The sequence below is a fragment of the Aethalodelphis obliquidens genome, unplaced genomic scaffold (genome assembly GCF_003676395.1).
Source record: "Aethalodelphis obliquidens isolate GAN/ISIS:26980383/991018 unplaced genomic scaffold, ASM367639v1 scaffold4, whole genome shotgun sequence".
NCBI lineage: Eukaryota > Metazoa > Chordata > Mammalia > Artiodactyla > Delphinidae > Aethalodelphis > Aethalodelphis obliquidens.
This window is the reverse complement of record NW_020837948.1, coordinates 24,751,777-24,763,925: the sequence shown is the minus strand read 5'-3', so window position 1 is coordinate 24,763,925 and position 12,149 is coordinate 24,751,777. Positions and strand designations below refer to the sequence as shown.

General features: G+C 33.3%; 1 protein-coding gene across 4 annotated transcripts in view; it reads left to right on the top strand.

Annotated features, from left to right (window-relative positions):
• Nucleotides 1-12,149, top strand: part of YTHDC2 (YTH N6-methyladenosine RNA binding protein C2) — an 82,594-nt gene that overhangs the window by 26,520 nt on the left and 43,925 nt on the right. For all 4 annotated transcript variants that reach the window (XR_003431350.1, XM_027100006.1, XM_027099999.1 and 1 more), the window contains exons 11-17: nt 1,599-1,725; nt 1,938-2,003; nt 7,000-7,178; nt 7,433-7,529; nt 7,608-7,695; nt 7,782-7,862; nt 9,556-9,638. Coding sequence is in view for 3 of the 4 variants with exons in the window: in XM_027100006.1 (XP_026955807.1) it covers nt 1,599-1,725; nt 1,938-2,003; nt 7,000-7,178; nt 7,433-7,529; nt 7,608-7,695; nt 7,782-7,862; nt 9,556-9,638 (721 nt within the window). In the remaining variant the exon portion in view is untranslated. The remainder of the gene's footprint in view (nt 1-1,598; nt 1,726-1,937; nt 2,004-6,999; nt 7,179-7,432; nt 7,530-7,607; nt 7,696-7,781; nt 7,863-9,555; nt 9,639-12,149) is intronic.

Sequence of the window (12,149 nt, the reverse complement as noted above, 5' to 3'; positions counted from 1 at the left end):
AAGACTAGGCATTCTGTGGAACGCTGGATGCTAATCATCTATTGCTGCATAACAAATGATTCCCAAACTTAGCAACCTGAAACATCTATTATTTCACATAGTTTCTGAGAGTCAAGAATCTGGGAGTGGCTTAACTGAGTGGTTCTGGTTCCTAGTCACTCATGGAGTAGTAGTTAAGCTGTTGGCAGGGGTTCAGTCATCTTAAGGTTTACTGCGGCTGGAGGATCTGCTTCCAAGAAGGCTCACTCATATGGCTGTTGGCTAGAGGCCTCAGTTTGTCTCTGGCTGTTGGCTGAAGGCCTCAGTTCTTTGCCATCTGGACCTCTCCATAGGATTGCCTTATTCTTCCCAGAATGTGGCAGCTGGCTTCTCCCAGAGTGTGTGATTCAGAAGAGAAGAAGAAAAGGCAAGCAGGAAGCTATAGGTACCTTTCATGACCTAGTCTCCAAAGTTGCACACCATCTTTTCCACTTTATTCTATTTGCTAGAATGAGTCACTTAGTCCAGCTCACACTCAAGGAGAAGGGAATTAGGCTCCACCCCTTGAAGGGAAGAGTATTAAAGAATTTTTGGATGTTTTCAAACTCCCACACTTATCCATACCCCTAATTGAATATTCCGTTGAACAGTAATTCCCATATATTGAGTACAAATCATAATCTTTGCAGATCTCTGTAATAATGCATGTTCCTGGCCATCCCAGACCTACTGAATCTTAATCTAGGAGTAAGGCATAGCTATCTGTGTTTTCAGAAATAAAAAGCCTGAAGTAATTCTCTCCATAGGTTCCTCTCCCCACCTTAAGAACCGTTGGCTTATATTAATAACGCATACCATGTCTTAGAGGGTTGTTAAATTATGAGGATAATTGGGTATATATGGAAAATTAAATTTTTCCTTTTGTAATTATCTTAAATTTTACTACAGAGGTTTTTTTTCAGTGGTGATTTCTTTCTGACATTTTTTAATTTTGTGATTTATGAAAATTAGTTCTCAGTAATTATAGTATGTTGCATTGCTTGAAATATATTCTAAGAATGAATTTAAATTCAATAAAAGTTTAATTTTTTTCTCATGGAAGGGTTTTATGGGAAGTAAACTTCCTGCCAGTGTTATTCTCATTAAGCATCTAAGATAATAAGAACCTGGCATGATGGGGTAATAAAAGCAAAACAAAAGGACCTCAAAAAATCATTTTGAACTTTTCATTTGCCCTTTTAAGCATTCATTACCAGATACTGATGAAAATTAACTTTTTAATTCTTCTTTAATTATATCTTGTCATTTGGTCAAGGCATATCTAGGAAGATTACTTAAGGATTCTACAAAGTTAGTAGCTTTCCTTTTCTATTTTAATTAACAACTATCTTTCCTTCTCCTGCCTTCCAACTGATAGTACCTATTTCGTCCTGCTTATACTAAGGATACATCAGTATCAGATCTTCTTGGATCAACTGAGTTAAAGGTTATACAATGCTGTTATATACTTAGGTAAAGGAGCAAGTCCCAGGTTAATTCTGCTAACATTCAAGAAAATTAAAATGATTTTCCAAAGTAATTTGGAAATGTAACATTTATGTATCTTTTCCTTCTTTTAGTGGATTACAGACATAGTGAAACCAGTGCAACAGCTTTGATGGTTGCTGCAGGACGAGGTTTTTCAAGTCAAGTAGAACAGTTAATTAGTATGGGAGCCAATGTTCATATTAAAGCATCAAATGGCTGGTAATTTTAAATTGCATTCATTCTTTGTATATCTTTGTATAACTACACATATCTATTTTGATTTCTTATATGTCTTTATATTAAAAGCTATTTGTAATAATTGCTCATACATCTCTACTTTAATGGGTGAATGAATAAATTTGAGTAACTGGTTTTATAATTTTGAGAATATTATTTCTCTTTCTTAATTCGATATCTTTGAATTTTGTCAGGATGGCTTTAGATTGGGCTAAACACTTTGGACAGACTGAAATTGTGGATCTTCTAGAATCTTACAGGTAACACTTTATACTATTTTTAATTAATCCTGACTCCTTTTTAAAAAACTTACCATATAAATCATAGAATGTGACAAATGAAGGCTATTTATAGTCTCTTATCCAGATTTTTTTGTGTGTGTTTCTAAGGAGTTTTTCTAATAACAGCTTTCAGTTATTTTGTAGGTTGTTAGTAAGATCCACTGTATTATAGTATTTACCTTATTTTTTATTTTATCTTAAAAAAGAAGAAGGGGAATCTCCAGTTAAACTTGGTATTTGTCTCTCTGCATTTCCCCAAAACCTCACTAAAATGGTAAGGAAGGAATATAAAATGTGTAAACTAACAAAGTCAAAGAGAATGGAAGAGGATATGCAACTGATGAAAGATGTTAGTAAATTTTTGGATGATATATGGCTAATGGATTACTGATGTTTGACTTAGCAAAGCTAAGAAAGCTGAAGCCTGAGTGCCTAAAGAGGGAAGTGCCAATGAGAAACAACCTCATTTTAGCTTTGAACTTCTTAGAGGCTCATTCAACTACTTCTGAATGAAGCAATGAAAGAAAGGGCTAAAAAAATAACAGAGTTAGTTGAAATTCTCTATGAGGAATATTTGGAATTTCAGATTCCCTTCTCCCCTGCCCTCAGGTGATATCTCTTTCCCACTTTAGCAGGATGTAGGAAGTTTATTGAAAAATTAAACCATTTAGAGTTTGGACTTGGGGTGACCAGGTACAGTGGGAGAGTGGGAGTAAGGTATCAAACAGAAAAGGGGTTTAAGTGAAAGTCTACTTAAAGACTAAAAGTTGAGATACCATCCACTCACTTCCCCTGATGTCCCTATCTCCTTTTCCTGTTTGAAGCTTATGTTCTTTGGCAGAAAACTTGAGAATTCCTTCCTGGAAAAACAGACCAAGCCTAGAGAAAAGATTTAGAACTTTAAGAGGTTTGGTATTCCTTCAATGAAATGACCATGTTTAAACCAGATAACTCAATTTTCCCCACTTGTACACATGGAGGTTTTTGTGCTTTACTCTTTAAAAATAAACAAACTGCCAAGGATTGATCACCAGACATTTGAGTGGAAAAAGCACTCAAACATCAAATAAACAGTAACAACAAAAAACCCCAAGAAGTTGAATAAAACTGAGCATCAGTGACCAGAAGAAAACTTCAAAAATAGTAATTGAAAATAACATTCATGAACCAGAAAACAGTGTGCTTAAAAAAAAGAAAAAAAGGAACAGACCACAAATCTTTGTTCAAATTTCATCTTCATGAGGGCTACCCAAATTTACCTATCTATTGCAATCTGCCTCCCCCACAGTTGATCCTCTTTAACCTGTTCTACTTTTTCTTTTGTCCATAGGACCTACCATCCTCTAATAAACTATATAATTTACTTATTTACTGTATTTATTGGTTTATTGTCTGTCTCTTCTCTCCAGTGGAATTTAGTAAGCTTCTTGTCTCCTTTGTTCAGGGACAGTGTCTGGATATAGATGTTCAGTGATTATTTTTGAAAGAATGAATAAACAAGAAAGAGCCCTTGAAAATTAAAATATGATAGCAGAAAAATAATTCAGAAGGGTTGCAAGATAAAGTTGAAAAAAATTGCTGACAGAGTGGAAAAAAAGACAAAAAAATAGAAAATAGTAGAAAAAGGATAGGAAAATTTATTTCCTATGTATTTTTTTATGAGGAAGCTGTTAGAGAATGTGTCCTACAAAAATGAGGAGGTGAAGTAAAACAGAGAAGAACACAGTAGATCCAGCACAGGAGATAGGTGAAAGAAATGCTTAGTATGTTGGTGCACAGGGCTATTCCTATGACAGCTGCCCAGTAGACCTTGTCTCATAGAAACAGAAGATAGAGAGCTCCAGGAGGAAAGTCCCTCTGGGGTAAAAAGGATTACCTGATGGTTTTGATCATATTAAAAAGATTTTATGAATTTGTTGGACACTTTGGGAAGAATTAGTGCTAAGTACACAGAAAACTAAGCAAATAAAAATTAGACAGTAATTACTCAAGGAAAACCAAAAAGTTACAGAAGAAAGGGAGTGTAATCATAGTTTACTATTTAGCTCAGGGGTAAATAATGTTTACGTAGCAAAGTAAAGCTGAATGCAGATTTAACGAAAATTGCATTGTGGAAACTATATGAGGGTGGGGGTGGTGACCTCATTTTTCATTAATTGGAGATTCACAGATAATTACTAAATTGTTAAATCAATAAATAGCAGAAGATGCATGTTGCTTAGAAATACGGCAGTAAATACCAAAAGTAATGGCTAAAAGAATTGAAAAAGGTCCTAGGCAGTGTGACTAGGAGTGGAGAGGGGTTTTTGTTATAACTTCTATAAAACCCTTGTTTATTAACACTATGTACATGTATTACTTTGATTTCAAAAAAAAAAGGGCAATACTTCCAAAATCCTATGAAACTGTTATAATTCTTCTTTTAGATAATTATTTTAGATAAATTTTGATGTTTATACAGAGTTTAGATTAGACATTTAAAGAAAAAATATATTTAAAAGAAATTTAAAGGAAATGTATTTTATAGTACACTGATAGCTTTTATCTATTTTCAACCGATAAGACTGTCAAAAAAATAATAGAGTATGAAGTTAAAATATATTAAAACATCTATTATTCAAGAACATATAAAATGTTTTATTTGACTTGGGTTTTTGTATTTAAGTCTGTAGATGAAGTCTCGGGTATTAGATGAAGTAAACATTTGAAATATGAAATTAGTTTTATCATTTTAATTTCATTAAATGATAATGTAGAGTCTGAAAGTCTTGGCAGATCCAAATGCTAATTCTGGTGTGGTGGGTTTTATTATCATTTCATTAATAGCACCAGAACTTGCACCAGAACTTCCTTTTAATGCTAACACTTCGAATGTTCCGGATATTGTTACGGTGTTAGGTGTAGCTCAATATGTACTACAGATTACCATGTAAAACAGTTATCTGGATAATATTTTAATTATCCCAGCTAAGTCAGCTTTCTTTTTATTCCACAGATCATGATGTTATCAACTATAAATTTCAAATATTTAAATTAAATTTATTATGTTTGCTGGATTATTGATACTTGATATCTAAAGTTTATAGCATTAAACAAAGAACATAATACCTCCTTAATTTACCTGGTAAAAATAAGAAAACAAAAAACTTGGAATGTTTTAAATTGCATTTAAAAATTTTAAATACTACAATTATAATGTTGCAGAAGTTTCATATTTTTCCTATTGAAAGCAGTCTTTTTTTTAAAAAAAATATTTATTTTTGGCTGTGTTGGGTCTTTGTTGCTGCACATGGGCTTTCTCTAGTTGTGGCGAGCGGGGGCTGTTCTTTGTTGCGGTGCACGGGCTTCTCATCGCTGTGGCTTATTTTTATTGCGGAGCACGGGCTATAGGCCTGTGGGCTTCAGTAGTTGTGGCTCGTGTGCTCAGTAGTTGTGGCTCATGGAGTCTAGAGCGCAGGCTCAGTAGTTGTGGCACACAGGCTTAGTTGCTCTGTGGCATGTGGGATCTTCCTGGATCAGGGCTTGAACCCGTGTCCCCTGCATTGGCAGGCGGATTCTTAACCACTGTGCCACCAGGGAAGTCCCTGAAAGCAGTCTTATGTTATTTTTCTGCTAAGCTCTTTAAGAAAGATTGGGCTGAACTGAACTTTCTAGAAATCATATTGATAATTACTAGTGATGGCAGTTTTATATTTTCACTTACAGGATGAAGAAGCAAGGGGGTTATTTCAGTAATTTCTACTGATTTTGGCTTTCGGGAAATAGCATAATCAACCTGCTTTTAGTATAGGATAACTGAATTAGTCATTTTAAGCTGATACCTGTAGACTGTTTTTTTTTTTATGTATGAACTATTCTCCAGAATATTGTTTATAATAATGAACAATTAGAAACAACCTATTAAGAAAAGGTAAATGACGAGCAAAAGTTTGTGTTTTTTTAAGTTTTATTGGGATAAAATTCACATACCATATAATTCACCTACTTAAGTGTATAATCCAGTGGTTTTTAGTACGTATGTTCAAAGAGTTATGCAGTCATCACCACAGCCAATTCTGAGAACATTTTCATCACCCCAGAAAGAAATCTGTGCTCATTAGAGGTCACTTCTAATTTTCCCCAACTTTAGCAGCCCTAGGCAACCACTCATCTACTTCCCATTTCTATAGATTTATCTGTTCTGGACATTTCCTATAAATGGAATCATATAATATGTGATCTTCTGTGATTGGTTCTTTCACTTAGCATAGTGTTTTCAAGGTTTGTACATGTTGTAGCATCTTTCTAATGACTGAGTAATATTCCATTCTATGGATAGACCACAGTTTGTCTATCTGTTCATCAATTGATGAACATTTTGGTTGTTTACACTTTTGGGATGTTATGAATAGTACTGGTATAAACATTTGTATACAGATTTTTATGTGGACATATATTTTCATTTCTTCTTGTCTATATACCTAGGAGTCTAACTGCTGGGCCATATGGTAACACTATGTTTAACAGTTTTGAAGATCTGCCAGATTGTTTTCCAAAGTGGTTGCACCATTTTACATTCCCACTAGCAGTGTATTAGGGTTCCAATTTCTTCACACCCTCTCTCACACTTATTATTATCTGTCTTTTTTATTATAGTCATCCTAGTGGGTGTGAAGTGGTATCTCATTGTGGTTTGAATTTCATTTCTCTCATGACTAATGATGTTGAATGTATTTTCATGTGCTTATTGGCTATTTGTATATTTCCTTTGGAGAAATGTCTTCAGATAGAGTTTTTTTAAAAACACATATTGCCAAATTTTACTTTGAGTAATATACTTGAAACCAAAATATGAATTACGTTATAGAGTATTAATTGTCACTTACCCTCTTTAGAGTATATTGAAAATTTGAACATGGACATAATGGGAATCATTGGCCTTTAAGCGTTACTCTTTTCAATGAAATTTGACTTGGTCTGTGTTTTTCTTTTCTAGTGCTTCATTGGAATTTGGAAATTTAGATGAAAGTTCTTTGGTTCAAACAAATGGGAGTGATCTCAGTGCAGAAGACAGAGAGCTCCTGAAAGCTTATCATCATAGTTTTGATGATGAAAAAGTAGACTTGGATTTGATCATGCATCTTCTATACAATATCTGCCATAGTTGTGATTCTGGTAAATAAGTATTGTCTAAAAGAACTGAAGCAAAAATATATTCTTTGACTTAAATTTAGTATTTTGTGTGTGTACAAATTTTTATACAATTTTGTTGATAATAATGCACAAATAATCTCTTGTGTCATTTTATAAGTATTAGAATTTATCAGTACTTGAAAACACATGATGTAGTTCATTATAGCTAGTTGTTTTGATTGATTTTGGTTTTACAAAGAGATTTAATGTTTAAAAAAAAGTCATTCTTCTTCAAGGTGCAATATTGATTTTCCTGCCTGGATATGATGAAATTGTTGGTCTGAGGGATCGCATCCTGTTTGATGACAAGCGGTTCGCTGACAATACTCATAGGTAAAAGCTAAAGCTTTATATTTATTGCATTAAATAACAGTTAGGTACCACAGTATAATTTCTCTTAATTGTCGACAGGTACCAAGTCTTTATGCTTCATTCAAATATGCAAACATCCGATCAAAAGAAGATATTAAAAAACCCACCTGCAGGTGTTCGAAAAATAGTAAGCTTCATAAAATCTTCTTTTTTCCATTTTATTAGTCATTGGTTTTGCTTTCATATTAACGATAACATAATATCCAATTGCAGATCCTTTCCACCAATATTGCTGAAACCAGCATCACAGTCAATGACGTTGTCTTTGTTATTGATTCTGGTAAAGTGAAAGAGGTATGTATGGATAAGTTGTATTTTTACCTAAATGACAAAGGTTAAGTTCCATAACAATAAATGCTTTTATAAGCAGAATTCATTTTAATGGGAAAATTTCTGGTTCTAAGATGAATTTAACGTAGTAAATGTTGGTTTCACTCAAGTAAATATTCTGCCTTAAACAATTCAGTTTGTAGGATCTGTCTTATTTTAACAAATTATACAAAAAATTTAGCCTCTGCTCACTAAATATTAGGAATAAAATAAAGGATTTGGCTAGTTACAGTGAAAATTTTGTCAATGTGGGAATTTGATTACATATTTTGTATGTTTTCTTTCTACTCATGGGCATGGACCGTGTCCCTCTTGTTCATTGTTATATCTCCAGTGCTCCACATATAGTAGGTATTCAAAAGATACTTAGAGAACCATGCTGATAGGAAACAAACAAACATAAAACCAGGCTTCAGCAAATGATGGCTAGCAGTAAAATTGGGCCCATCACCTGCTTTTGTAAAAATAAATTTTGTTGGAATACTGCCATGTCTACTTTTTACCCATCGTCTGTGGCTGCTTTCACACTCCAGTGGCAGATTTGAGTAGTTGCAACAGACCCCCTCTGCAAAGGCTAAAATATTTACTGCCAATTCCTGATATAAATAAAAGGCAGCATTTATTTCCTTTTAGTGTTGGAATGCCCAGCAATTCTCAGCATCCTTAATTTTGGTCGATCCTTTCACTGAAATAATTGAAAGTGATAGAGGTAATTGATTTTTCAAGGAGAGCAATGCTATCCATGTTGGGAAAGCAAATTATATCTGTTCTAGTGGATATGAATGATCATTTTTAATGTGAAAAAATTAATTGCCTTTAGGTGTTATTTATCAAGTAAACTGTGATGGTAGTGCCAAAGTTATTTTATGTACAAAATTGTTAAATGTAACATTTTATTAAAAACAAAATAAGCAGCATCTTTTCTAAAAATCCCATAATTAAACAATTATGAGAACACATTTGTATTTGCTCTATGTAGTAATTTTATGAAAAGGAAAGTGTAAAGTCACTGAATGATTGATGTATATATTCTAGCAATGAATTCTTTTAAAATATTTTTCTACGTAAGTTTCCACTTTAGAAGTGAAAGTATGGGGATAGTAAAGGTTCTTTTTTACCTTCTCTTTTGTAACATTCTGGATAGGCTAACTGCATTAGTAGTTCAGCAGGAGGTAAAATGGAAGGGGTTAAAAATTATTCAGTTGGGAATAGGATTACTTTAGTGATTATTGTTATTCTTCCAATCAACTTCCTGGAAAGTATTTCAGAAAACGTCTTTCCCTGGTCACTCCTATTACCCACAGTGATGTAAATCTGATAGAAAATGACCTCAAGGAATAGATCAGTTCTCTCCAATCTTGATGCCTTATGAGAACTGACTGCCATTATCCAAGTGTAGCAGAGAAAAACAGATAGCTTAGCAAGGCACAGAATGAGGAAGTTTTACAGCTCTTCTAAGTTTAGTTTTCATTCTTTTTCCTTAGAATGTTTGTGACCAGAAATCTGGATTTTTTTTTTTAAATCAGTATCCTGTTTTAATTAATCAAAGGGGACTTTGAATTAAACTCGATGTGCTAAAATATGTTCATAATGTTTTCTGCTATTTCTTCTTAAATACCTTTTATGTATTAACATGAAGGTGATTTAAATATTACAGAAATCCTTCGATGCACTGAATTTTGTTACAATGTTAAAAATGGTGTGGATTTCCAAAGCTAGTGCCATACAGCGAAAAGGCAGGTAATGTATATTTAATGGACATTGATTCAATTGCCTATAAAATGGAAACATTTTCATATGTATTACATATTTAATGTATATTCTACTTTCTCTAAAATGTTAAAACTTTCGTGTTAGTCTTAATTTTTATATTATTTTTGCAGAGCATACCATTTTAATACTTATTTTAAAAGTTGAATTTAGGTTATGTTAAAAATAAAAAATTTTGTCTAGTATGATCTACACTCAGAAGACATAAGAAACTTAAAAAACAAAAATAAAAGCAGTGTAAGATGTAGGACTAATTTCTGTACAATACATAAAAAGCTCCATGAAAATCAATTAAATAAAGACCACTACATTAACCTCACATATACCACATATATCTCATATATACCTAAAGAAATGCGAATTAATGAGGTACTATTTTTTACTTATCAGATTGGCATCAATGAAAATTTTTAACAGCACACACAACAAGAGTTGACAAAAGCATGGGCCAATGGGCTTTCACAGTTTGCTGATGGGAGTTTATATTGATGTGACTTCTTCAGAGGATGATTTGAAACTGTTTATCCAGATCTCCCCTTTAGCAGTGGATTCTACTTCTCATAATTTATCCTGAGCATACTTGTACTCAGGATAAATGTGTGCCAAGTATGTGGCACTCGTAGTATGTGTGCCAAGATGTATGTTTAAGAATGTTTTTTGCAGTATTATTTGTAGTAGTGAAAAGTCTAGGAACACTGTAGTATCCATAACTAGTGAAGTGATTAAGCAAATTATATTATTGTCACACAATGTCATACTAAGTAACTGTTAAAAGGAAATATGTAGATGTATGTGTTTTATATGGAATGAGTTTTCAGAAACTCATATTAATTGAAAAAAGTAAGGTATAAAACATGTATCTAGTATTTTCTTGTTCTAAAAAATATCTATGCATGTGTATGTTTGCATGTATATTTAGACACATATGTTGTCGAGGCTGAGATAAACATTACAAAACAATGATTGTTGACTCTGAGAAGGAGGATTTGTGGGGCTCTTGGAGGAAGGAGACAATTTTTATTTTTGTATTTTTTGTATTTCAGTTATTTAGCACATACTTGCATTACTTTTTCATTTTTAAAAAGGCAAGATTAAAAAGAGTCATATTTTTCAGTAATTATTTGACTAATTTTTCTTGCATTTTAACTAACAAGAAAACATCAGATACTGACTTTAAGAGTGCTGCCTACTGCAGACGGTGGATACATTGATTTCTGTACTTTATAACTTCATAGAATGCTCTTTGTTGTTATTTGTTGTTGTTATTGTGTCAGTTGTCTTCTTATGACAAGTGTGGCTTGGCACATTGAGCTGGACTTATACCGTGTTAATAGTATATTATCAGGGATAAAAATCAGAAATTATAGAAATTTTCTTTGTCATCTTTTTCAACAGATGTTTTTTGGCAGCCTTCACTGTGCAAGTGTTAGGGGTGCAATGATGAATAAACTATGGTCTGATGGGTAAAGTTTGAGATGGGGAAATGTTGCAGTCCATCTTGAAATCCAATAAATTAAGCAATTTTAATATTATGTGATCTGCACTGTAACTAGATAATGCTTCTAGAGGAGTTAAGATAGAATCTGAGACAAATATGATTAAATAGTTATTTTGGGAAGGCATTGCAGAGGGAAAACATTCACAGAGGCCTAAAGGCAAGAGTGACAAAGAAAGTTGTTTGGATGGAGTTTAGTTTAGAGGAGAATAATGAAAAATGAGTGGAAAGAGGTAAGTTGCAGACTGGTCCTTTAGGACCATTTTGTATTTTCTCTCTCTCCTTTTTCTTTTTAATAACATGGTTATAGTATTCTTTCATCTTTTTGAGGAATGAATAGGTAGAGACAAAAATGATGGTAGGAGGACCCCAGTAGGAGACTCTTTTCATTAATCCTGTCATTTACAATAAGGGAGAGATGAGAGTAGCCTGAATTATTATAGTGGTGGTTGAAATAAAGAGGAATATAGGCATACTTCCCCTTACTGCACTTCTCAGATACTGAATTTTTTACAAATTGAAGGTTTATGGCAATCTTGTGCACCCCGTGTTGAACAAATCTATCAGCCCTATTTTTCCAACGGCGTTGCTCAATTCTTGTCTCTGTGTCACATTTTGGTAATTCTTGAAATATTTCAAACTTTTTCATTATTACTATATTTGTTATGGTGATCTCTGATCAGTGGTCTTTGATGTTATTATTGTAATTGTTTTGGGATACCACGAACTGTGCTCGTATAAGAAGGCAAACTTAATCCATAAATATTGTGTGTGTTCTGACTGCTCCACCGATCAGCCATTTCCCATCTCTCTCCTTGTTCTTGGGCTTCCCTATTCCCTGAGACACAATACTGAAATTAGGCCAATTAATAACCCTACAGTGGCACCTAAGCGTTCAAGTAAAAGGAAGAGTCGCACTTCTCTCACTTTAAATCAAAAGCTAGAAGTGAATAAGCTTAGTGAGGAGGGGATGTCAAAAGGTAAGA